Here is a 26,870-nt window from a genome sequence, read left to right on the forward strand (position 1 = left end):
AGAAAAGAAGTGAGTGGGTGGGTGGTTTAAACAATAAAAGCTGAGTGAAACAGGTGAGTTTTGAGTAGTGATTTGAAGGATTGGAGGTCAGTGCAGTTGCGGATGCGGCTTGGTAGGAAATTCCATATGGTGGGGGCAGCTACAGAGAAAGCTCTGTCCCCCCAGGTTCTGTGCTGGGTCCTGGGGACAGTGAGGAGGTTTGCATCAGAGGAGCGGAGGCTGCGGGAGGGAGTGTAGGGGTGGGGCAGATCTGTGAGGTAGGAGGGGGCCTGATTATTAGGGCCCCCTCCTACCTGTAGATATTATGTTGAAGGTTAAACCAATTGGTTCATAATAAATGGGTCAGTTTTTCTCATACCTACCGTTGCTGACTATTGTACTCTGTTTAAGCCTTTTCTAACACACTACAAAATAAGTAATAAAAGTATGCATGATTCGTGCTGATATCGCATCGGATCGATATCGGTATCAACCAATACGTAAGGCTGCAATATCGGTATTGTATCAGAAGTAAAAAAATCGGGACATCCCTAATTATATATTTAAGTATATGAGTATATAATAGAAAACTAATAATATGAAATAAATATACAATCTTTCTTATTTTTTATGATTAAAGTACAGTATATAGATGCCTTTACACAGAACACACAATGTATTTAAATGGTTACTTGAATATAAATTAAATGGAGGTCCAATAAAATCGTTCTTTTTTTAACGAGTCTATTGAAATTTAACAACCATGGAAACTGCCAAAAGAGCACTTCCCATAATTAAGTGCATGAACTGAAATACTAAACAATGTCACTGTTCAATAGCACCAATAGGGTGTTCCACAGTATGATTTTAGATGTCACAATGTGTGATGGGGTGACATGTAAGGTGAGGAATAATCTCTCTCTGTATTATATAACGTATTAATTAGTGGGATATTAGTTAAGTGAGTATTTGTTCCTAATAATAGATTTGTTATGAAGGGAAATTAATTTCAGAGCATGCCTAAAAGGACGCTGAGCTGCTTAATTGGATGAAGTTAGGATGGTTGCATTAAGGGGTTAATAAAGTTTTTGTGGTGGTTACATTCACAAGTTACAACCCATCTCATGATTGCACTTTAGATACTGTAATAGGTCTAATGCTGAATAATAAAACATTGTTAGCTATTTGTGTAATATAGGCATTTGGAGTCATTGATATCAACTTAAAGCTTCAATTACACAAAATGTCACTTTATAAGTGGGCATCACCATTTTAGAGAATTCAATCAGTATTTGCATATCATGTTCTCATCATGTCAGAATCACCCTTCATATAATCACTACTAGGGGTGTGACGATACACTCGTGACGAGACAAGATTTTAAGAAAACTACAATGACAAAATATATGACGAGACCAACAGACTTTTATTTAACTAAGTTGCACATGCATGTTTTATTATAACTCTATACAGGCATGTTGTAAGCTTTCAATAAACTTCTTCCACAAATTGAAACTGAAACTAAAATGCATAAAAGTTCAAATAAAATAAGTATTTCTTTCTTTTTTTTCAAGTGCAAACAATATTATGTACAAAACAAATCAAAGTTCTACTCTGTCAATACAGAGTGTACACAACTACATAGCCATGTTCTTTTAACTGTTAATAAACTTCCCCTCCACTTAGGTGTAACACTGCTCTCCCTTTTTATATCCTCCCTATAATAAAATATTTCTTACCCTTCCTTAGGGAGGGCTGGTGATGGTCACAATTAAGCAATAAAACAAATCAATTTATTTTATTGCAATAACAAAACATGCATTGCTGTCTCATAATGATTGCACTTCTTGTAGTGCTGACCTTTGACAGCATGTGCAGACAAGTAAAAAAATAAAAATAAATAAAAAATGAATAAATAAATGAACTTCTTCCACAAATTGAAACCTGGGCTGCCTCCAAATAGTCCCTCCTATCTCCTTTCCTATCCACTTTTCCAAACGTTCCAGTTAGGAAAGTTTGTTTTGACAATCAGACGCACTTCAAATAAGTGACGTAATAATCTGACGGCCGCAAAGGTTAGTGACGTCTGTTGTGGTGAAAAAAACTACACATTTCCAAAAAAGAACTACTAAATAAATAAATAATAATAAATACTACTTGAATGTAAATCAAAGGAAAAGAGGCTACCAGGCTACGAGGAACAAAAGTGAAACTAAAAGAACTCACATTGAGAATGGTTGCTCATACTCACCTTCCACTCAGAAATATGAATTATGTTGAATGAAACATAAAGTCGCTAAAAATGTCTCTGATTTGTTTTTCTTGAACCACAGAGTGTCTGTTTTATGTCAGTTATAATCTGATCATATGTCTTACATATAATAAAATTTGAGTTTTAGATTTATTTAAAGACATTATTACATTGGTAACTTGCATGATCGCCGACACTCGTCAGCGCTCGGGTGTGCGTGTCCCTATAAATGTTGTCGCCGCAAGGAATTATGGGTCAGCATTATCTGGTCTCCTTTGGTAAAGGATACATCAGTGTTTCCTAGGCTAAAGGAGGTTATAAAGGAAGCATTGAGCCTCTTTTCCTGAGCGTAAAGAGAACTCGGACACTCTTTATCATGGCCACCACTTAAACACTTCCGGGGGTGAAGGAACATTGGATAGGAAAGGAGATAGGAAAGGAGATAGGAGGGACTATTCAGACGCAGCCCATAACTAAAATGTACTCCTCCTCTTCTCCTGCTTTAGGCTCTTGCAGGCTAGACATAGCAAAATTGCATTACTGCCCCCACAGGTCACAAATAGAAGATTGGATAGCTCACAACAACAAAAAAATAAATAAACAAAACAAAAAAAGGGTTTTGTCCTATTCAGGGTCGCGGGGGGTGCTTAGATATTTAGATGTTATTTCTTAGGTTAGGGTTCTCAAAGTTTTGAATCCAGGGGCCGCCTACTGGGGAGAACATTTTTCAGGAATGATCTACTATTTGAACATTTCAACTTAAACATTTAAGATCTTTGTCATAGAAATTAACTGTACTACTCTTGTATATAACATAAAATGTGTTTAATGCATTAGCAATAAACAAAATGTGCACATTTATTTGTAAAAAATAAAATATATATTTTTTTAAATTTTTCAGCTTCGAGTCAAGGACTTCTGAGGTTCCTTGGAGCCTAGTTTGAGAACCACTAACTTCGAAGACCAGGAACATTATAGTGGATGGATTTTATTGCATATGCAGCTTTTAAATAGATTTTTATTCCTACTAGTAAAGTTTACACATATTAGTGTTTGAGCTGTCCTTGTATCATAATATGGGTTGAGTATCCAACGATAAAAAACATGTTTTCATGTTTCCCGTGTTAATAGTTTAGCTCCTGTCATCCAAATGACATAATACATGTCAGTCTGTTGCATGAAATAAATTAACAATGTGACTGTACAGGTGGTCATTACTGTACAGTTAACTGATGTGTTTTGGACCATCTTTACTGTTGTTAAATAGTGAAAATAAAAATACACAAAATGTGACATTGTGTTGGTGATAAAATTATTGGAACTTTAAAGATATTTTGTGATCAACTCAGAATGATAAGGCAGTCTTTTCTAACCTTTATTTTGTGCCACATCTGTAATAATTGGATTAACCTGTAGTTGGATAATCCTTGTCTGATGATCACTTATGACACAAAATAAGTTCATTGCAGAAAAAACTAATTAGGTCAATATAACATTGTTTCCTGCTATATTAATATTAATTAATATTAATGCAAATGGTTTTACGGCATGACTGGCACCTTATGGATATCACGAAGCTGAAAAGACCTTATTTGGACTGATTCATTAGGTAAACACATTTGAAGGATGACATGATGGATGAGGTAAACCTAAATTAACAACATTCATAGATGTGGAATTGCTGCAGTGCATGGCAGACTGAGGTCATGATGCATAGCTTCCAAATGAGAAAACAAGCTTTTGGTGCCTTGCTGTGAGAAACAGACAAACAGTGACACAACAGTAATGGCGTGACTCAGCGATGAGAAGCGTTGGTTATGTACGACAGACCAAATCAAGGCTGATGGATGACAGACGTAGTTAACAGTGCCGTAAAGCTGCATTCATTGAAGGTCAGTACCAGTTTACACACGAGTGTGCTCACCTCTGTTGTGTTGCAGAAGGACTATGGTCGGGTTAACAGCGCTGGTGCACGGATACACACAGCTGGAATTGTGTGTGCTACAGTTCTGTTTTTCTGTAGAGAAAGTCGTTCGCTGGTCTTTTATTTCTGAGGGTGAATTGGCCTGAAATCAAGAGAAAAACACAAGAATTTGTTGAAAAATAACAAAAAGAAGAAAAGATCACAGCGTTAGCATAGTAAAGTTAACGAGCCAGGCTCAGGTTCTGGATTAAATGTGTTAGAAGACAGCGTACCTGGCACTGAGTGTTGTTTACAGGTAAATCATCTGTGTTTTTGCTTCTTCCCTCAGCTAGTGCTGCATTGGAGCTGTGTCCATTAATCTGACTGGTCCATCCACCTAAAACCAGTGCATAGTTATCTCAGTGTGGCAGAATGAAAGCACCAGAGGATTAAACAAAGTTTAGCATTCAGTCACATTACCAGATAAAGGCAAGTGAAATAAAGCTCCATCTCACGCTGCTGGCTGTGAATGCTTTCCCTGCTGGTTTTCATGCACTGAGCTGTTAATATCTCCAGAACAGGAGAGAAAAAAAAGATTCTCCCACAATCTCTGAACTTTGTCTGTAGAACAAAGTGCCCTTTCACTGAGCTGCAAAGGCCATTTGTTCTGATGGCCTTTATATTCAGGCTCTACAACAATTAAAACATCTACCCCAAAAGCCTTGGCCAGCCTCCAGTTTGGTTCCAATGTGCTCCAGGCAACAAACAAGCCCCCAGTTAAAGCAGCCCACTCCAAAGTGCAGTGTGGGCAGGCCTCAACAAAAGGCCTCTTTGACATTTCCATGAAAATATGAGCAACCGTCCTTTAACCCAGCTCTAAGGGTGCCCGGCGACCGTGCACGGACTCTAAAACGTGAGGAATTGCATAATCCTGACATCAAAACAGAGCTGAGAGAGGGATGAGTGGATTTTTTTTTAACTAAAGAACATGATGAAATGTCTTTTATTTTACAGCAACATCCTCATCCTCTGTCCACATTCGACACAGACGTGTCTGCATACTCACACCGCCGCGCAATTATTGCACTTTTTTTCATCATGTGTTGAGTGGCGTGGAGCGATTGTGGACTTACTTGGAGCTGTGATGATGTTTGGCTCTTCACTGATGCAGCCCTCATCATCAATGTGGACCAGGGTGGCCCTCAAAGTCACAACCCCTTTTCCTTTGGACACTCTGCTGGGATCCACATCTGAAAACATTGCACATCACACTCTCACTTCAGCCTTGGCAATTTGAGGCAGAGCAGTTATTTCTGAAGGCTGGACCTTCAGAGTGTGCCTCTAAGCTGTGGGGATTCCAAGTTAAGCTGCCTCATGTCCCCTATGACTGAAATAGGTCTGCAACCTCTAAACTACAGCATTCCTGTGATGTAGGCGACTGCAAAATTAACTGTTAAAACTAATTACTATCACCCTATTCTTGAAGGCTTGGCTCTTTATCTGTGATTTTGTGCTGGACTTCCTGTGTTATTGAAGAGGTTTACATTCATGCTGATGGCAGTTCTTCTTATTAATTAAATCTAGCTCTAACTAATGCTTAATGCTTCTTTTCTTCAAAGCTATTTTATTAATGTTACAGCATCAACATTTTTTTGGTATTAATAATTTTCAACATTTAATATTACGTGTGTAAGGCACCCATTTCCAAATATATGATGCTGTGCTTATAATTTGTCCTATCTCCATTAATAACAATACAGCAGGTTCAAATGTATGGGCACCTCCCTTGTTTGAAAATTCACAATTAATCCAGTTCTGATTTGGATGAAACTTTATAAGGTTATTGAGGAACCGACCCGACATAATTGAGTCAAATTTCATGAAGATTGGTTAATTACAAACTGAGGTATGAATTTTTGAAATTTTGCCAATGATGATATTTTTCAAAATCCCGATACATAGGTCACGATTAGATACATTCCAATATTAAAGTATAAGGCGATTATTGCGATTTTTATTTTTAAAGGTTGGGTAGGCGATTTTTCGAAAGCTAGCATGATTTTGAATGTAGCCTCCCTGATGGCTCTGCCTTTACCCACCTCGCCCCTCCCCTCTGTGCTCCGTCTCACTCACATGCATGTGCACAGCTGCTGCAGTAGAGGAGCTCAGCTTATCGTTTGTATTGTGTAGAAACTTCGTTGTCTCATGTCTCATTCAGCAGTAAGTAAACAATAAACTTTACCATTATATATGTTAAAAAATGTGGCCAAAATTTCTGTCAGGACATAAAGACAATTTCCACCAAAAACTTAAAAAGTGTATCTGGAGAAAATCGCCTACCCTAGCTTTAATATATGAAACAACTAATCTGTACATTTGTACACCTTCATGAGAACATTATGTGTGAAATATATTTTACACTCAAAACATTGGCTTTAACATGCCATGTGCCAACAACTTAAAATAAAAAATAACCAACTTTGACTTTAGTGCAACTTAACTGAGGTATATGCCGAGAACAACAAATAAATGCAGAAAGTTAATACTTTCTTTTTAGATTTGATTGAAAAAACAAAAACTGGTCAACATGCCCAGGTTTCAGCACTTCTTTGTGCAGTTACAATGTCTCCTGCAGTGGAAAAGACTTTCCTGGTTAAATAAAGGTTAAAAAAATAAAATTATATAAAAAATACAAATAAAATAGAAAATCGATATGGATGCATTTTGAATCGATTCGAGAATCGTGATATATCGCCAAATCGATTTTTTTCAACACCCCTTCTGTGTTAGGGGTCTTTTCTCCCGTCTGAACTTAAGCACTTTTTTGCGCGCCTGCAGTTGCGCGCTTCTCTCCGGTCCAGGCTGCTGACACGCCCACCAAGCGTAAGGTAGACCAAAAGCGCGTATGTGTGAATGAAAGCGGGCTGAAGGAAAGGAGGCGGTGATGTCATTTTTTTGGGCTGTCTAGAAATCACGGAACATGGAGTTTTCCCAACGCTTGTAAATGTCATTGAAATCCATGAAAATTATAAAGTTCACTTTTAATTTGAATTGCCTCCATTGATAAACAATGTAACAGGTTGATTTAATCAGATCATTGATCAGATTATTGTAGTGTGTCTGAGTCACAGTTAAAATATATTTCCTTGATCATCATCACCTTCATCATCATCATCATTGCTGTAAAGCGTGACCAAGTTAGATGCGCTGGTGATATGAGGAAATAACTCGGCCTCAGAGCGTCCTGCTTTAATACAGAGGGATGTTTGCAGTGAAACAGAACTATTGACTTCCATAATACACAGTTTTAAATATAAATAGTTTAAAGCAACCTGAGCTGAGCCTCATTAAAATATGCGTGGGAACAGTTTCTGGTCCATCCTCATCTGCATATGACAGCTTGTTTCACTCTGTAGTGGATCAAACTGTGACTTTACGTTGGACATAGTATGAAAATAGTTGAATCACTGTAACCAACGTGGACAGAAGTCTGCGTCTGTCAGAGTTTTAATTAATCGCGCAGCAGCAGCTGAGTAATCACAGCTGCTGCTGCACGAGTCCGTGTAGCTTCAAATGTAACTAAGTCCATATTTCTAGTGCAATATAATGTTTCACCTTATCGGGGTGCTGCACTTATTCCAGGGTTAGAAGCACGTAAGAGAAAAAGGACTTACGCACACCAGAGAATGCGTGTAAAGCCAGATTTGAATGGGAACACCCACATTTCAGGGCTGCTCCACCCACAGTGCGTAACTGGGATGAAGGCGTGCAGCGACTGACTTAAGTACAGGATGAGAATAACACACAGCTAAAAACAGAGCTGCTTTTTAGACTTACTTGTAGGGATGTAACTATTAATCGTAAGGCAGTTAAAAATCGATTCATAGGCATCACGGTTGATATCAATTTTCTGACAATTGAATCGCAGTACTTTTTTTAAATCGGAAGTGTTGGTGGCGGGCGTAGTCTGCTAATACTTTCTTTCTGGCCGCCTTCTACTCTTAAATATGTTAATAAATGATTCATTACCCCTTTAGCACCGAAAGAATATCTGTAATATTACTTGAATATCTGTAAAAGTCACGTTTTTCTATTAGCTCTGTCTGCTAGCATAGCATCTCTTCTTCACTGCAAGATATCTGCATGCCAACCGACCACTGGGTTACCAGCGCCCTCTGCTGGTCCAAACAAATATGACGTAAATCAGTGCAATGACGGTTTTTTTTTTTTTTAAAGTCCAATTGTTAAGGCACAAAATACATTTTCAGTTGTACTTTTAAAAGAAAAAGAACTATTATGCAGTTTTGCATTGTTTATTATAGAACCAGAATTTAAATTAATAGGCTTCATTTTCATTTGTATTATTCCTTTATTTATTTAACTCAAGATTTATTTTTAGTTAAATTGCATTGTTTTGAATAGTTTATCAAGGAATTCTTTTGACAATGAAAAATATAAGGAAAATAATACAGTATTAGTATTATGTTTTTTTCCCAAAAAAAAAAAATTTGTCTACAGTCCCATTTTGTAAATGAAAAAATCGTGAGAGAATCGTATCGTGAACCCAGTATCGTGAATCGAATCGTATCGGGAGTTGAGTGAATCGTTACATCCCTACTTACTTGCATGGGGAGAATAGAGCCCTTAGTGAGCAGTGAGCGCTCAATCCACCTCACAGGTGTGGCATATCAACATGCTGATTAGACACCATGATTATTGCACAGGTGTGCCTTAGGCACCATCGCAAACTAATTTCTTCATCTCTTGCTCTACCCATCCAATCCTGTATATGAGTTATTTGTCCTGTCTAGTATGAGACATCTCTACGTCCCAGGTTCTGTGTGATATGAAATGTTTACATCACACATTCTGCTCTACGCTCTGCCTCACTGTGCAACAAGTGAGCGTCGGTGAGAGTAGGTGTCACACAGTTGTCGGCACTGAATGAAACATTGATGAGGCAGAAGGAAACATCACCTGCTGAAGGAATCAGGTCAGGGGAGCCTTTCATGGTTCTCAGTGGCGTGATCCTTACACCGCTCGCTGTTCGAAGACCTGAAAGAGCAACAGTGAAGGGAACTTAAGATGACATAAGAATAAGTTTCAGTTTGCATTAAAATGTCCTCATCCTTGCTAATAGAACATATTTTTAGTAGTTTTTCATAAAGCTAAAACAACTATTATAGAAATGCCACAATGTCAAGTATTTTTGATTTATCATTACCTTCTTAAAATCTAAATTAATAATGTATTTAATGTGTTGAATATTTACCAGGTTTTCTGCTGGGTCTTACGCTGCCCTCTGCTGGAGAGCCCTGGAAGAGAACACATGGCAGAAATAAAACACATTGGTGTGAAAGCTAGAAGTTGTCTGTGAATGTGAAACTGTGCCATTTGTCATTATAAATTAAAAATAACTGACTGTAGAATCCATCAATCATTCCACTTAGTCACTACGTGTTAGATCTTACCACGACTGACTAAACAGATGTTTCTAAAGAACATGGTACAAAATAGAAAATAGCCCAAACCTAAAGCTCTCACTATTACCCTCTGGTTCTGGATGTATTAGTTAAATATCTAACAAACTGGTGGTTTATGACATGCAGGAAGTCATCGCACTAACAGCACTAAACACACAAAATTCAGATACAGTTCAACAATGTTTACAGCATCACAATTATCACCTTCAGTAGCACAACCGGGTCATTTTTAGTGACATGAATGAATAAAAGACCCCTGAGCTTGATTCATTTGGTTATATATTTACAGGTGATGACAACGCAGTTTAAAGTCAAATAATTTAGCCTAAATAACTAAAACCCCACATGTTCAGAACGATATATTCACTGTAATTTCACAATTCTTTTGATTCTTGTTTTTACTTATTCTTTGTGTTATTTTTGTGTTTTACTTACTCTGTAAAGTGACCTTGAGTGTCAGAAAGGTGCTTTTAAATAACATGTATTAATATCATTATTATTACATGTCTTTCATTTTAGGAAGCAATTAAAAGGTGTTAATAAACTGTGCATCAGATCAGTACATTGCAATAACTAATCAAACATGTCCAATCATTGGCTTATTCAACTATAACAGCTATTTTGGACACTCAGAAATAAAATGGAGCACCTCCATTGTTTCCTACTGCTTTGAACTATTCTTTAAAGACCAAACATGACTATTTTCTATCATGCAAACTCACTCAGAAAGGCAAAGTACTAAGTCTGGGACAGTGTGAAGTAAATCAGATGTTAAAACAAACCCTATGTCCATCACTAGCGTCGCTATGGCACAATGGGACAATGGACGACCTGAAGCATTACATTGCTGCTGTGCATCTTTGCCAAGTTTCCCTCAAAAAAGAGATTGATCTCAAAGGACTTTCTGGTAAAATAAAAGGTTGAAGTACAGACGCTGAATTGAATGACAAAGACGAGTCGGCTCAGGTGGAGGACAAAGAATCACACACACAAACAATGAAATAGTGGAGTACGATATTTGTGCCATATTGCATTTATGATGGAATTAAACAATAACAACAAATATCAAAACTAAATGGAAAAATATCTGATTTTACTGATTCCTATTGCAAATGAAGCAAATGCAAAATATATCTGTATATTCCACGTTTGTGCTCTAACTTTCCCAAAAACATCACTTGTGGAAAGTCCATCACTTTTCTGTAGCAACTTCATTAGAAATAAGGCCCAAAAAACTATTCCAGGAGAAAAGGATTAGTCATCCTAGTCTAGGGATGGGTACTGAATAGGACTAGGCAATATGACAAAAATGTATATCACAATATTTTAGCTTGATTTCTAGCTTTAAATGCTGCGTACTCAGTGGTGTGGTGGTTTCTTATGGTGAATAATTTAGCGTTTTGTTTGCAACTCCACCAGGACTTATTTCCGCGTTACAGGAATTACAAATTGCGATCCTTTGCTCTCTTTTTTTGTGTATTAGCCGAACGGCCGACATGCTAAGCTAACCGTGCCTCCGTGTCCGTGAGTGTTGTTCTCCTGTAGCAGAGGCATGCGCACGCAGGCACATGCTCACATGCAGCTTCAGAGTTTTCAATTGTGTCTTTCTTATCCATTTACACGTATGATTCACACCACAACTAACACCAGAGCGCTACTGTCTACCTTCCTATTTAGAAGTGCAACATTGAAATGGGTTCGGTCTGAAATGTGGCGCAGCGTAGCGTTCTGAAAGTTGTGTAATCAAATACACCGGTATATTAAAAATTAATATCATAACAAAAATATATACCAGTATTTGGTATGAACCGGTATACCACCCAACCCTAGTACGGAATTCTGTACTTTTTGAGATATCAACCAAATGTTGTCGATCCTACAGAGCATCGATTCACATAAAATCAAATGGTACCATGTTTCGGTGCCTAAATGCATCGTTTTGAGTAGGCGATTTTTCCATACCGCACATAAACACAGCATTGCGAGCACAAGAGCGTAATGACGTCAGTAGCTGCAGGTTCAGTAGTGGCAGATAGAAAGCCTTCCAAAGTAGGATACCGCTTTTTAAAATGTGATGCAGGTTACGCTCGCTGCACTATTTATGATGCAAAAGTGCAGGGCCAGTGGTATCTGGTTAAACACACGTTAGCGACTCGTCATATGCAGCTAGCAACACGGGAGAAAAAACAGCCGCAGCATTTGGTGATGCAGCAACAGTGACGATGACGAAGGAAGTGAGGCATTGAATAATAATAAGGCTGGTATTTAACATGACGTTAGCTTGGCCTTTTAACTTGCATTAGTTATCATTAGATCAGTTCCCTGCATTTGTAACATTAATGTTAATGTTTTTGTTTACAGGTCCATCAGACCCATTTAAACCCGCATTATGATGATGAGTGTCACATACAGCTGTGTTTTAATCTGTATTATTATTATTATATTATTTAATATTATACTGCATTATTTAGGAAAAAAAACACTGCATGGTTGCAGTTAAGGGTTTTCATAGTGAAGTAATTTGTGTAACAGTTGGAAGTTGGTTTGATATATTTGTTAAAGTTTATATATTAAGAAAGAAAAAGATCTATGTTAAGTTGAAAACAATTTGTATATAACAATTAAACAGATACTACCCCACAAACACAGAGAATAGTAATAGTAATAGTTTAGTTTAGATACTGATTACCAGGTAGGAATGGACAATATGTACCAATATTTTTTCTTATGAATCTCAGAAAGACAACTCCAGTTTAAATTTGCTAATGCAAAATGCCAAACTGGCACCTTTATTAACAAACAGCTGCAGAATATGTACCACGTTTGGCTTTTTCTCCTTTATAGGACAGCACGTGTGAGTGAGTTCTGTAGTGTGGCTTATTTAGGGGAAGTTCTCAGCAATCCATCTTACTGTGCTTTTCATGCTGTTCTGAGAAGTAGCGAAAGCAGCCAAAACAAGTTATAAAATAAAAATACATTATATGCGATATTGTAATTTCATATCTCGCCAAAATAGAAATGTTGATTCATTTTGAATCTTCTTTTTTTTATTTCTGCTTCATCGATTAGTAAACAACCTCTACAAAGCAACAGAAACATTAATTAAAGATATCTGAAGCTAGAAGTTTCCTAGCGTTAGTAGGGGTGTAAAGATTAATCGATTGTTTGATCAACAATTTAGTCAAATCGATCTAAAGTATAAACATCGATATCCATCACCATTTTGCCTTCCTAGTCGGTGAGAAAAAATGTTTTTCAAAGAATGTTTTTCATGTAAATATCTTAAACAGGCAATAACATTCTGAAAATGTATCAATATTGTGTTTTTATACTTTAATATAAAAAAAAACCCAGATTATTGTCTGATATCAATCACAGGCCTCTAAATGGAATCAAATCAAAATCGTATCGTGGCAGGCTTTGTGACATCAGCAAATATTGAATCGTTGTTCTGATAATCAATATCGCATCGTATTGGAATGAAACTGGTGATTTACACCACTATGAGTTAGACAGTGGTTCTCAAACTTATTTGGCTCAAGTACCCCCTTTGTACGACTCCAACATTTTGCTCAGAATACTGTGAAAAAAACGACTATAGAGCATAATGATGGAATAATGAGTGATAACAAACATTTTAAAGCATCTCATGTTGTAAATAAGTGTAATGAAACAGTATTTAGTGCCTCCTGAATAGATTTATTCCTATAGTTTTATCATTTTATCACCAGTTAGGGCTGGGCAAAAAAATCGATTTAATTGATTAATCAAATTTGTAGATAAAAACGATTTTTATTTTTGCAAATTTGAATTTAAATAAATAAATAAATAAATAAATAAATAAATAAATAAATAAATAAATAAATCTAAATTTTTATCTAAAACCACATATGTTTATGCTTTTCATTTGTTAACTTTTCCAATCTCTCCCTCTCTCCGGTATCCCCTTTAGTGCCATCGCGTACCCCACATTTGAGAAAAACGTTAGAGGGCACGCCAGAAACCGTTTCATGTCAACCAAATGAAAAGCAGAGAAAATATCAGCGTTCTTTAAACCCTCCTAACCCTGAGTCAGACACTAGTTTCCTGATTTATTACATTTGCTAATGCATGCACAGATTAACTACCAGTCCAATAGACCCCTTAATGGCCCACGTCATGAATGACGTGGCTGGAGGCAAAAACAGGAAATGCCATTGGCTAAAGCATAGATTATTTATAAACACTCGATGACGCAAGCGTAGCTCAACGGCGGCCATCTTACCTCAGACAACTGACGTTCTGACATTCTGACGCGTTCTACGGTAACTGTTGGAAGGTCAGTGATCAGCTTAAACAAAAATACCCTTAACTCAATGAAATATTGAGGGATTTACAAACGGTTTGCCTTAACCTTATTATACATAGGTATGACATAGGATGCTTGTACAAGTTGAAATTGCCGCTTGTCCTTTGAAAACTGGTTGAAAATTGAGCAAGGTAGGGTTAATTAAATAGTACATGCACCATTGACATCGATATTATTATTATTATTATTATTATTATTATTATTATTATTATTATTCTATCCTTTATTTAACCAGATAAAAGCCTCATTGAAATTTCTTTTTCAAGAGGGACCTTGAAAAAGGTCCCTCAAGAGGGACCTGGATGAGCTGTCTGAGGTAAGATGGCCGCCAACGCTGCTACGTCGCTCCCCATTGTCTAACAGCACGGGTAAGTCATCTAGTGCAGGGGTTCTCACCCTGGGACCCACATTTTGCCTTGGTCATCCAATCGCGACCCACTTTTTTTTTTTTTTTTTTCAATTCAACCGACCAAATTTATTTTTTTTCAAAGATAGCTGTTGAAAACACGCATATATAATCTTTTTAAAAACATAAATCTATATATTTTGCTGTGCAACATGAGTTTCTTTCAAAATAAAACACAAGTCACACATGACAGAAATTAAGTTTTTTTTTTTTTGGCCAGCTTTCCGCGACCCACCCAGTACAGATCCGCCACCCAATTTTGGGTCCCGACCCACCTGTTGAGAATCGCTGAGGATAAGCCCCGCCCAACAAAATACGTCACAATGTTTACAAACCCCAAGTCCCAACATAAATAACCAAATCCCAGTTCACATTGGAGAAAGACAGGGTGCCAATCTGTTTAGAGTTTAACAAACACAGATGAATCCACTCGCACTAAATACTAGGGGTGAGTATTGGCAAGGATGTTGCAATACGATATGTATCGTGATATGTGGGTCACGAAACAATATTATTGCAATATATCATGATATGTCGCGATAATATTGTAATATTTTACCCAGTTAATATCAAAATTAAACGTAGAGATGAAAAATCAAGTTGCTGTATATGTTCATCAGAAGATATTGATCATTCAGAGTACAAACTGAGTCAAAACTATTTACTTCAAAACATCCTATTTATTATTATTTGCACATTTTCACTGAAAAAAGAAAATACAGTGTTACACACTGCCATCATAAAATAAAGTGCAACAAGTTTCTTTTCACTGAAACTACTGTGTAGAAGTCTCATAGTAACCATGACAACATAATGACGACATTGTAACAACTGTAAGTGAGAACATTAAGGATAAAGCACTCGGAGTTACTGACAATGCACAAAAATAAGAAAAAACTAATTCATCCTATTGTATCAGTTTAAGCACTGATCTGAAGACACTCAAAGCATTGTAACCGCCACTGAAATATTGCACAAATACACAAATATATATATATATGGAATTGATTTTTTTTCACACCCCTACTAAATACTCCAATCATCCTCATTATACATGTTTTAGGCCAGCAGGAGTAATCAAAGAAAACAAAGCAGAGGTTTTTTTGTGAACCAGTAGTGCAAACCACTGAATCACTTTGAAGAAAAAGAAAATTCAACTAATTTCCGTTCAGAAACCTGAGTGAGAACAAACAAGTAGCCACAAAACATCTCCCTTTGTGCAGTCAACCACAACCACCCAGAGAACACAAAGACACAAAGTCACGAGAGTTACTTGTGTACTGACATGGCCAACACAGATAAACAGTGCTGTTTTTATTAGTGGGCTAACAAATAGCTGTCATGGCAGAAACTGTGAACAATGCACATTGTATTTCTCCATCCTGCAGTGTCAGTCTGAAGACACATGTAGGTTTCACCATTAGTTTCAGTAGTTGGGTAGCGTGCACTGTGCACACAGTGTTTACAAAGGGCAGAAAAGGGGAGCCACAGAACCGACAGAGGACGGATGTTGCATCTGAATATCTCAACAAATGGGCCCTAAATAGATGAGAGGAAAGTGGAAGTGATCCCAAACAACTCTCCAAGGAAAGCACGGAAAAAGCTTTTTAAAAGTCGAGCAGCCCCCAGTGCAGCACAAACTATTTATTCATACACGTTCTCATCATTCACTAATAAACTCCCTACATCCCAGAGACCAGATGTGACTGTGATCTCCTCTCCCAGACCATTAACAGAAAATTCCTTTAAAGAGCACTCTAGCCGTATCCCTGGATGAACCCAAAGATGGAGAATATACAGCAGGAGGATAGATGTGGACTGCTTGCACGTGAAAGATTAAGAGCTGATGACAACGTGCAGTGTTGGGTTGACTGTATAAACACACGAGCACGGAGATTAGCAATGGCCTTTTTAGGAAGCGATGCCTCTCAGCACAGCCAAGCAAACAGCACCATCCATACAGCCTGTGGATACAACAGCAGCTATGATGGAAGCTTGAAGACAACCAGGAGGAATGTTTGAGCCAATGCCAAAAAGAAAAGAAAATGTTAGATTTCTTTTTCAAATCAACCAATATTACCAGAAAGGAAGAATCTATCATGGCTTAGAGGCCATATAAGCAATACATTCATGTGAAGTGGAATTTCATTGAGTTTTCCCTCCAAAAACTGGGACTATGATTAAACTGTCACTGTTTTACATTTTCTAGGCTGTGTTGGTCTGTTGATGATGATAAATCACAAGAAACAATATCTGAGGAGGCAGAATGTCATTTTTATAATGATTTCAAATGTTTGGATTAAAAAATAAATGAAAAAATTACAAACTAAAAAATATCATATGTGGTTTAAACTTGTACATTTAACTACAATGCCTGCAAAAACAAAGCATGCAATGCTATTTTATTTGCCCATCTTTTCAAAAAATACACAGTAATTTTTCAAATATTCATACAAATATCAGTGAAAATACGTCACAAAATACTATTAAATTATTAAGTAAATCAATTAAGACAGAATATAAGTTACTTTTTAAAATATGCAAAACTTGGGGAATTTATATATAAAAGTTGATGAAAGTCCAAAACATAACAGCCTTTTAGTTTTGCTCTACCTTTTACTTAGAAGCAGCGACGTGCTGAATGATTCGTCCCTGTGCATCTGTCAGCTCCGTCACTGACTGACACGTACAGTAGGATTCACTAACGTCCCACTGTCCTCTGAGCGCGAGTAAAATTCCCTTCCAAAAACAAGTAACTCCCATAAGGCATAAGCTGTCCGAAGCATCACCACAAAGCCAGACACATACGTTACCTATTGGATGATGTGTCCGTAGTCTATGCGCACCATGTTGTTCTGAAGCCACAGAGGCTGAGTGTCTGAGCTTTGAGGTCTCTAGTCTGGGCGGGACGATCCCAGCTTTGACCTTGACCCTCGCTAAGTAGGGGGTCTGTTTCTTTTTGACAACAGGCGTGTCCAGATGGACCTGTCACCACATGCCACACGGGAATGTAGCACCCACTCAACATATAAAATACCCCCCCACCACCATCTAAATGCTCATGAAGGAGTGTGGGTTACAGATAGATAGGCTCCTGGAGAATGGTGCTAATGTGTGGGGAACTCAAAGATACCCCATCTTAAACACTACATGAAAGTGAGAACCTCCTATACATCAGAGACCAATTATATGGGCAAATATTTCAAAATGGACAAAAACAATGCTGAATGAAATACTGTTTGACTTCAAATTGACTCAAACACACAAGGTAACGGTACTTGGTTAGTACACAGAGTGACTTGCTAAGGCTGTAGATTAGGACTGTGACAATATCTCGATACGGCGATATATCGCAATATTTTTCGATATGCTCGCGCTAATTATCGATTTAAAAAATAATTAATTATATCTTGCTTTTTCACTAAAATGTGCAGGTACGTCTTCACAGAAATTTTGTCACTGTTTGTTGAAGGAACCAATATATTTTTTACTGGAATATTGCACGATACTGGTGTCACTGATATAAGAAAAACCCTATTATTTGTTTACATAAAGCACTATTGGAGATACTTATTTACAGAAATGTTGCACTAAAATAGTGTCACTGTTCATAGGACACTTTTTCAATTTGTTTATTTATAACATAAAATTTGGATTTTTTCACTTAATCATTCGTTTTTCTTGTTATGTCATTTCTGACCAATATATTGATAATTGCAGTATTGTCATATTGTGAGATAATCATTATCGTGAGCCTTGTATTGCGTATCGTATTGTATCGTATTGTGAGGTACCCAGAGTCTGCACAGCCTTAGCAAGTCCAGTGATGAGCTCCATTCTAAAATAGAATATAGTTTATTTTTGAAGTATTTATTAAGGTGTCATTTACCGGTAATTGACAATTATTTTTTGAGGATTAGGCGATTTGAGAAGCGTTTCACAATTTAGCTAATTACATTGAATAACCAGGAATGGCCAATATTTTACAGGTGGGATTTAAGTTGGACTGGTTATAATCATTTATAATGGTAGAGAAATCTTATCGTTCCTACAGTTTACAGATTTGTTTCTTGGAAGTATTTGGCTAGCCACAGTTACCCAGAAACTCAGGAAACGTCAGAAGTGACGCCGAAATACGACTGAAGCTGCTCTAAAAATACAACTGTTTGACCAACAAAGCTTTTCTGACATTTTACAAGCAACTGCTCTCAAAAGTCCATGTCAAAGAGACAGAAAAAGACTATCTCCGATAGCAAGACATGCTAACTTAGCATGGCTAACACTGACGAAAATAAGCCTTCAAACTCTCTGTGTTAAGAACCAACTAAAGCTAACCAAGTTTATGGAACTACTAAGTTTAGCTGTGATATATTTGACAATGAGAGTCTCTGTTAAACAGAGGTAGCTAAAGGTAAACTATGTTAGCTCTCATCACACGCTCAGCCGTACCATGGGCGGAGAGAAGGGGCCGTTACATAACAACGTTTGACTTCTGCTTTGTCAACAAATGGCAGAAAGAGGAGAAGCTATCCAGTGCCGTGCGTGTAGATCCCACCAAACAGATCCAAACATGGCTCGAAAGGGCCGCTCTGGGAGCAGCAGCTTATCCTCCTAATTGAGAAGAAACCCCTCCACCCCTCCCCTGGACCAAGTCTCTTCCATAAACAGCCTCCACACTGGACGGCAGCCTGGGATTCTACACATTCCTTATCAGAGCTATTTGAAGTTCATTTCAAACAACTGCAGCATAAAAGGAAATGTATGTAACTAACACACTACAGTCATTACAGGCCTCGGAGGGACAATCACACATTCATTTCGATAATGATGGTGCTCAAACTGGGTCGATACCCACTTCTTCTATGCTTTTGAATTTTCTAAACCTCCACTAATTGAATATCACATAAAGACCATATCAGTTTACACCAATGCTTTAACACCCCAACCCTATTTCCATGTGTTGCTACAGAGAGAAACAAATTGTTAAATTCTGATGAGATGGATGACCATTCTATCGATGTGCCACAACATTTTTATGGATATTTCATTTTACATATTTCAAATATATAAGCAATACTGGAAAGCTATCCATTCTTGTCCATTGTTATATTATAGGGATGCATCAATATGAAATTTTTTGGCCAAAGCCGAATAAAATATAAACACTTGGCTGAATACCGAATATTGAATGCGGTTGTTACGTTTTTCACAATTTTTTTTTTAATATTGCATAAATAGCCTAGAATAAATAAATAAAAATATATGTAAATGCTTTTTCTGCTGTTGATCGTGTTGGGAGTCACTGCTTGGAGCCACGGACCCATTGTTTACACACATCGGCTGTTAGCACTCTGTGCTAATGCTACACCAGCCTATGCAGCGAGACCCGGTGTAGTGTACAGAGGAAACGATGGGGATGTTTACAGATTCGTGGCTCACAGCGCTAACAACGGACTCGGCGACGGACGGCGGAGAGCGGTAAGTGGAAAGGAGAGAGTCTGGCTGTGTTGCTGCTGCTCCTGCAGAAACGCGCACACACTTTTCCGACCCAAAATCACTGCATGTTGTTTGATTGCGTCAAACGCTACTATTCGGCCTTGCTTTTAACTCACTAAACCGAAAGCCGAATGTGACTTTTATTTTGTAATATTCGGTTGAATATATTCGACCACCACATATTCGGTGCATTCTGATGAGATGGATGACCATCCCATCGATGTGCCACCATATTTTTATTGATGTTTCTGCCAGTCATTCTACAGATTTCAAATATATAAGCAATACTGGAAAGCTATCCATTCTTGTCCATTGTTATATTATATTGATAATTGAAACAAATAATGATTTTCCTCACTCAACCACCAAGCTGAGGATCTTAGCTAAGCTAATATCAGGCTTGTACGGTAATTTCGTATCTGTTTCACCTCCTTGAACTCATGCTGTCAATCAATGTCTGAGATTGTCAAATGACAAAAACAAGATATCCGTCCATCCATCATCCATCCATCCCAAAAACAGAATAAAGGCCATAATTCAAACTGGCCATCAAATACCAGGACTAGGTTGATTCTTTGTGATTATTTTAAGGATACCAGAAATATGTTATTTCCACAATGGGAAAGGACATTTATTTTTAGGTGAGATGAGGGAAAACAAAAATAATATTCAGAAACATGAGATGAGTCCCTGTAGTACATAGGCACACTCAGGATCAAGAGACCATAACAGACCCAGACAGGACAAAACACAGCCAAGTCCGCCGGACTGGGAACACTTGGCCCGTATGTGTGACGGTCCTGGGGAAGACACAGGTTGGCTGCATGGACAACACTGCTTGTTGAGGTTTTCAGCCAAGAAGCATATAGCGTGCCTGCTAAACTTTTAGAGCCTGCATAATAAGAATATCCGTGAGTTGACAGTTTACCCAGGGCGACACATCAGCAAGCCCTTCAGGCAACACTCCAAGAGGGAGAAAACTTGGATCACATGAGGCCTCGAAGGCAGGATAAACACTGACCTGAATATCTAAATGGCTTTGTGATGCATTTAGGGAACCTTTAGAGGGTTTGCTGTAGTTGGAGAGAAAAGACAACTCCAAAGATATAAAAAGTAATATTCTGAGAAATACCAACAGACGAAACTCATGGTCAGCTTTTAATTCTGGAACACGACTGTAATGCCCCTGATGTTTATATGATGCCATAGCTGTGTGATGAGCTCAGCTACACTGCAGATTCCTCCTTGCTTAGATAAGAGGTGTCTGCACTTGGAGAGAACAATTTAAAACCATTGTCTGATGGAAGTTCATTCTTTATCTTAACTGGATGTTTTGACTCATGCTAGGCTTGGAAGCTCTGAGTGAGTTTCCTAAATTAACTTTCTGAGCACCCATGGGAACAAAGTACTTGATAATTGAGTCACAGGATATGGCGGCTAAACATGCATATAAACAGCAATGTGATAATCCAGCAATTCTGAGAGCTATGAAGATATCCTTGTGTGAAATGAGCGCACAGCTGGGCTCCAACTGGTCCCCATCATCGCTCTATTTCAGGAACGCCTCATGCCTATCTGACGTCTCCTGCCACACCGAACAACAAGCACAACTGTCTGCTCCGTCTGTACCAGCTCATGGTGGCAAATACCAAAGTTTTTAAATGTGATTTACATCAATATCAAGAGAAAGATGAATGAAGACAGCAGCTACAATGTGTTGGTTTCCATCAAATGCTGATATTAAACACAGGTGAAGAAGGTGGAGGCTTGGTGTGGGTGGCGTCACTGAAATGCAGCTGAAATCCATCACCAAAGCGTAAATTGTCCTTTCACTGCCTTGTTTACATGCGTCTGTGATGCAGCGGGGGCTGTTTTGTCCCTCAGACCTTGAAAACCCAAAGCACGACACTTCACTTGGCTGTCCACTTCAGCCAATGGCAGGACACGGGGAAAGCAGACAAGGGGGGTTGGGTTGCCGGGCAACCTGTTGTAACATTAACACAAAGTGAAAACAGAAACCTGGTGTCTGGCTGAAACATCCGGCTTGATGTGAAACCATTGATTACTCACGGATGAAAACAAGGCTGTTTCTGCCAAAGGTGTCATTATGGAGCTAGTGACCATGTCATGCTAATAAACAGCAACACTATTAAGCCTGTAAGCATGAACAATGGCTGAAAAATAGACTTGTTTTTCAAAGAAATATGCTTCTGTGAGACAAATGTTGATACGTTATGTAACTACTGAACAACAGGTGACATATCAATATTCTTTAGTTTGTGCACAGCACACACTGAGTTCCAGTACCCTTCAATATGGGAAAAAGACCTTAGCATCGCAAATACAGGAACATAGCAAAATGTTACTGTAAAGCTCATAGGTGAAATCTATGTGGCAAATTCATAATACGTAAATAAATAAATAACAGTTTCTTTCACATTAGGGTAAACATTGTAATGTGATTCTTGTTTGTACTAAGGCTAATTCATACAATAAACTTTAGTTTAAAAAATCTGTTTCAAGTGAGTAAACATTGTAAACAAACGTTCTACTCTCAGTTTATGTCCTATAACATGCCTCAACTGTTCAACTGATGGATCTATGTGCACACAAATTTTAACGTCTCATTCTAAACATAAAAAATATTTTTTTTAAAAATGTTTTTCAAACATGCACACCTACTCAGTCTCATTAATTCTCAGACAACGCTGAGCAACGTGCTGGATGTGTGAAAGCTAACAACTGAGCTGTTCTCTGTGTGTAAACACTGGGCAGGCACTGCCTATCTCTGCCTCAGTCCAGTTCAGCTGCACGTGACCAGAGAAGGTTATTCTGGAATGTGTCGGCCATATGAGCAAACAGGTGTTTGGAGAAATCGGGCGGGTTGCTTCCCCTCTGTCATTGAAGCAGAAGATTAATTATTTGCAGGGCGGTTAATATTTAATCACGCTTGTTTTGCCTCATGTTACGCCAATGCCTTGGAGAGAAATCTGTAGTAAAAATGCAGACGGATGAGAAGAACTTCTGGATTTCGCCTAAAACACTCAACACATAATTTAAATTTTGGCAAAAATATGTAATTTTTGTAAAAAAAAAAAAAAAAAAATCTTTCTAATTGGTTAAAACAATAGCGATTAAGTTACGTTTGTCAAGGGAGAACATGCAAGCTTTGCACGTACTACAAAATGGGGCTCAAGCCCACAAATCTTTCCTTGTAAAGCAACAATGTATTCACGGTAATCAAAATACATAATGTCCATTTTTGTGTATACATACATTTGAGTTCCCAAGTATGTTAAAAGAAAGAATGAGCCCCATGGCCACGGTCGTTTACGACTTACTTACAAACAGGTTTTGTTCTCCTGAGAGACAGTTTTTGTTTAAGACATAAAACATCAGCCACATATCCTGTTCTGAGTGTTTCTCTGTTACAGACAGGTCAAACACCGGTAATTTAAAAAGTATTGGTACGTTGTTTTCATTGTAGGATAAGCACTGGGCATTTAGCATGACAAAAGGCTTCTTTTAAATTCATATGAACACATTTTGTTTCATTGTAAACATTTGCGAGTCTGAGATTACCACTGTTGTGTTGATTTTGAGTACATGTCACAGGTGTTTGATGTCACAGGCACTTCATTGTGAGTCTTTGTGTCGACTTGTTTGTATAGTTCCCGTTCCGGTCCCTTTGTCAATAAAAACTCAGACCTGCACTATTACTGCTGTGCAGTTACACAACACTGCTGCTGACAGGTGACTTCAGATCCAGCTGGAGCTGCAGGGCAGAAGCTCCACTGGGGTCCTGTCATAGAGACACCTGGAGAACAACGTGCTTTCCTATGGGTGTGTGGTCCTGATACTGCATGTGGACTTCATCAACCTGTGCTCTGATGATGCCCAGCATCTACATTGAAGGCACTGAAGTGAAATGTTGCACTGATGCAGGTATTATCAAATCTGCACAGATTATATCTCATATACTGAGTGTTCCACCTTTTCAGAGAAAATGGTTAAAAGCAAATCAGTCATGTGATCATCTGTAGAAGTTTTTATATCAATAAGGAAATTGCATCTGTTGGTTGTAAATAATGTTTCTACCATTTCCATGTCTGTGTGTATATTATATCCATGTCTACATCTTTTATCGTCATTGTCTTAAATGTATGAGGACTACTACAGATGGTGTTCAATAATGTGCACTGTCCTCTCTAAATAAACAAAAAAATAAAATATAAATAAATAAAATAAATTGATGACAGGTGTAGTTTCAGCTGACCTGTATGAATTAAAGCAGTGTAGCACATATCATATAGGGAACTAGTGGGTCCTTCTTTACTGCACCAAGCGTCCCAGAGCCTGCAGCCACTGTCCTGGTGCACAACAGCACAATAGTGTCCACCACCACCACCACCACCACTTTACAGCAATAATAGAGCTCCACTTATTCTAACAGCAGGACCATAAGAAACGAGTAAAGAGCGGTTAAGGTGTTATTAAAAGGAGCAGAATGCTGAGGTAAGTGGTTAAAGGAAGTGTAACCACAAACACATGGAGCCGCAGGCTGTCTTACCTCTGTGTGTTGGTCCTCCAGCGTTAATGCAGCTGTTACTACTGCTGTTACTGCTGCTACTGCTGCTGTTACTACTGCTACTACTGCTGCTGCTGCTGCCGTCAGTGCTTCGCTCCAGCTGCGTCAACGCCGCAGCACCAGGAGGAGGAGGAGGAGGAGGAGGAGAGGGTGTCAGCTGCTGCCCAGGAAATCCAAATAGAAACACCCACATTAATATAACCCATCAACCCCCCACCAGGCTAAAAATAAATGAATAAATAAAAAAATTATTGAGACCCAAATTGGATGTTTCAAAGATAAAAACATGCCAATTACCTTAAAAGCAGAGGCGGAGCTAGAGAGAGGGTGCACTGATTGGACAGATTTAGGCGCCACGAAAACGATCACCTGCTGTCAATCTTCTGGTGATTGACATGTCAGAACAGTAAATAATGACAGTACCCATGGAGAAATACTGATAACCCGAGGTGTAATAAAGAATACTGAAATATACAAGTAGAAGTACGGGTTACTTGATTGAGATTGTACTCAAGTACAAGTATAAGTAAGTCACACATTAAAATACTCAAGTACAAGTATAAGTAAGTCACACATTAAAATACTCAAGTACAAGTATAAGTAAGTCACACATTAAAATACTCAAGTACAAGTAAGTCACACATTAAAATACTCAAGTACAAGTAAGTCACAAATTAAAATACTCAAGTACAAGCAAGTCACACATTAAAATACTCAAGTACAAGTACAAGTAAGTCACACATTAAAATACTCAAGTACAAGTAAGTCGCACATTAAAATACTCAAGTACAAGTACAAGTAAGTCGCACATTAAAATACTCAAGTACAAGTAACAAGTTCTGCTGAACTACGGCCAGGCCCGCGGAACGCCTCCGCGCCGAATAGCACTTACCACGTTCCCGAGAATTCAACGAAATGACTCGGTTCCACCGAGTAAAACAAATGAAATTGTGTGACGTAAAATCGTAATCTACGTAGAATTGCCTTTGAAACGATATATCACACAACTATGTTCCGATAAATTTCGAAAAGAGTCTCCGAGAGGCTCTTGACATCTGCTCATGGAATATCCATGTCAAATTACAGCCCGATTCAACGAGCATTAAAGCAGATCTAAGTAACTTTTTCACCCTAATAACACCTTCTCATAGTCCCTGTGAGGGTAATACAAGTGTGTTTATGGGGTGAATGGGGGGTCTTTCATCTACCACTGCTGTCTCTGGCCAGAAAACCGCACTTGCAACTTTCCCTTCCTCCGACCCGGTGGCAAGACGTACTGCTTTACGTCAGCCCAATACAAGCTAATGCTAGATTATGACCAGCTCCATGGCTGCACATGGTTCTCTATAAATTCACTTTTCTCAAACTTATATCATGGTGGAGCCAGCAAAAAAAAGGCAGAGAAGACCTTTGTCCGAGGAACGAAGCAACTCCATGCAGTGACAGCTTAGCCGAAACACACACACTGTCGTCGTAGTGTGTGTGTGATTACACAATAGGCACGCACACACACTCGCAACCAACCGCTCCATCAGGCAGCACACACACAAATATCCATCCATCCATTCATTTTCAGAGCTGCTTTGTCAGCACACAAACAAACACATCACACACTCCCTTCCGTATTACTCCCACTCATTCATTTATTTTACTTGTCTCTCTTCCTCATACTGTTCACATGGTCACATGGGACTATATGTTTGAAAGCACCCTTAGTGCCACTGTTGTATTAGGATTTTTCAGTGATTGGTTGCTACCATCTTGGGAGAGCAAAGGTGCTGGGTTTTTACGACAGCGACATAACCAAAAGGGACCTTTAGGGGGAGCACTAACCTCAAGTTACTTAGTTCTGCTTTAATGGAGGCGTAGTCATTTGAAAAATAAGTGAGTGGCGTTTTGAGTCCGGTAGCCTGGACTAAAAAGTAGCTCAATACAGTTTTTCTCAGTCGCTTTGGTACATTTCTCGAATCATCCTTGACATTTGCAAAACAGTAAGTGCATTTCTCAAAACAATTTGTACAAATAGCAAAACACCATGGATTACTTGCAAACGTTATCCTCTTGCTCAAAATCCTAAATTCATCACTCAGGGCTACCGTAGTCAGACGCCTCGTGGAGTGATATGTACTTGTACTGTGCTTCAACATACTGAACTGAAAAAGTGAGTGTAATGTTCTATATTTTGTGTTAAACATGAACAATGTTGAGAGTTATTGTTAATGAGTTGAATAAAGTTTGACTTATCAAACTATTTTGTTTTGCTTAATGCGTCTTAATAATAATAATAATAATAATAATAATAATAATAATAATAATAATAATAATAATAAACCGGTGCCCCTTATAGTCCGGTGCGCCTTATGTATGAAAATAGACCCAGTCAGACCCATTCATTGATAGTGCGCCTTATAGTCCG

The 26,870-nt window shown here is 38.2% G+C and overlaps 1 protein-coding gene across 12 annotated transcripts in view; it reads right to left on the reverse strand.

The window, feature by feature from the left end:
- sorbs1 (sorbin and SH3 domain containing 1) overlaps nt 1–24,550 on the reverse strand; it is a 56,496-nt gene extending 31,946 nt beyond the window's left edge. For 6 of the 12 annotated variants that reach the window (XM_028469630.1, XM_028469628.1, XM_028469629.1 and 3 more), the window contains exons 1-6: nt 24,437–24,546; nt 9,406–9,448; nt 9,111–9,188; nt 5,267–5,383; nt 4,427–4,530; nt 4,155–4,296 (exon numbers count right to left, since the gene is read on the reverse strand). In XM_028469630.1, the coding sequence (XP_028325431.1) occupies nt 4,155–4,296; nt 4,427–4,530; nt 5,267–5,383; nt 9,111–9,144 (397 nt within the window). In that variant the 5' untranslated portion in view covers nt 9,145–9,188; nt 9,406–9,448; nt 24,437–24,546. Of the gene's footprint in view, nt 1–4,154; nt 4,297–4,426; nt 4,531–4,613; nt 4,703–5,266; nt 5,384–9,110; nt 9,189–9,405; nt 9,449–17,183; nt 17,286–24,436 lie in introns of those variants that run through there. The other 6 variants (XM_028469637.1, XM_028469636.1, XM_028469632.1 and 3 more) reach the window with 5 other exon arrangements.
- Nucleotides 24,551–26,870: the final 2,320 nt, after the last annotated feature.

This window comes from Gouania willdenowi, chromosome 15 (genome assembly GCF_900634775.1).
Source record: "Gouania willdenowi chromosome 15, fGouWil2.1, whole genome shotgun sequence".
Taxonomy (NCBI): domain Eukaryota; kingdom Metazoa; phylum Chordata; class Actinopteri; order Blenniiformes; family Gobiesocidae; genus Gouania; species Gouania willdenowi.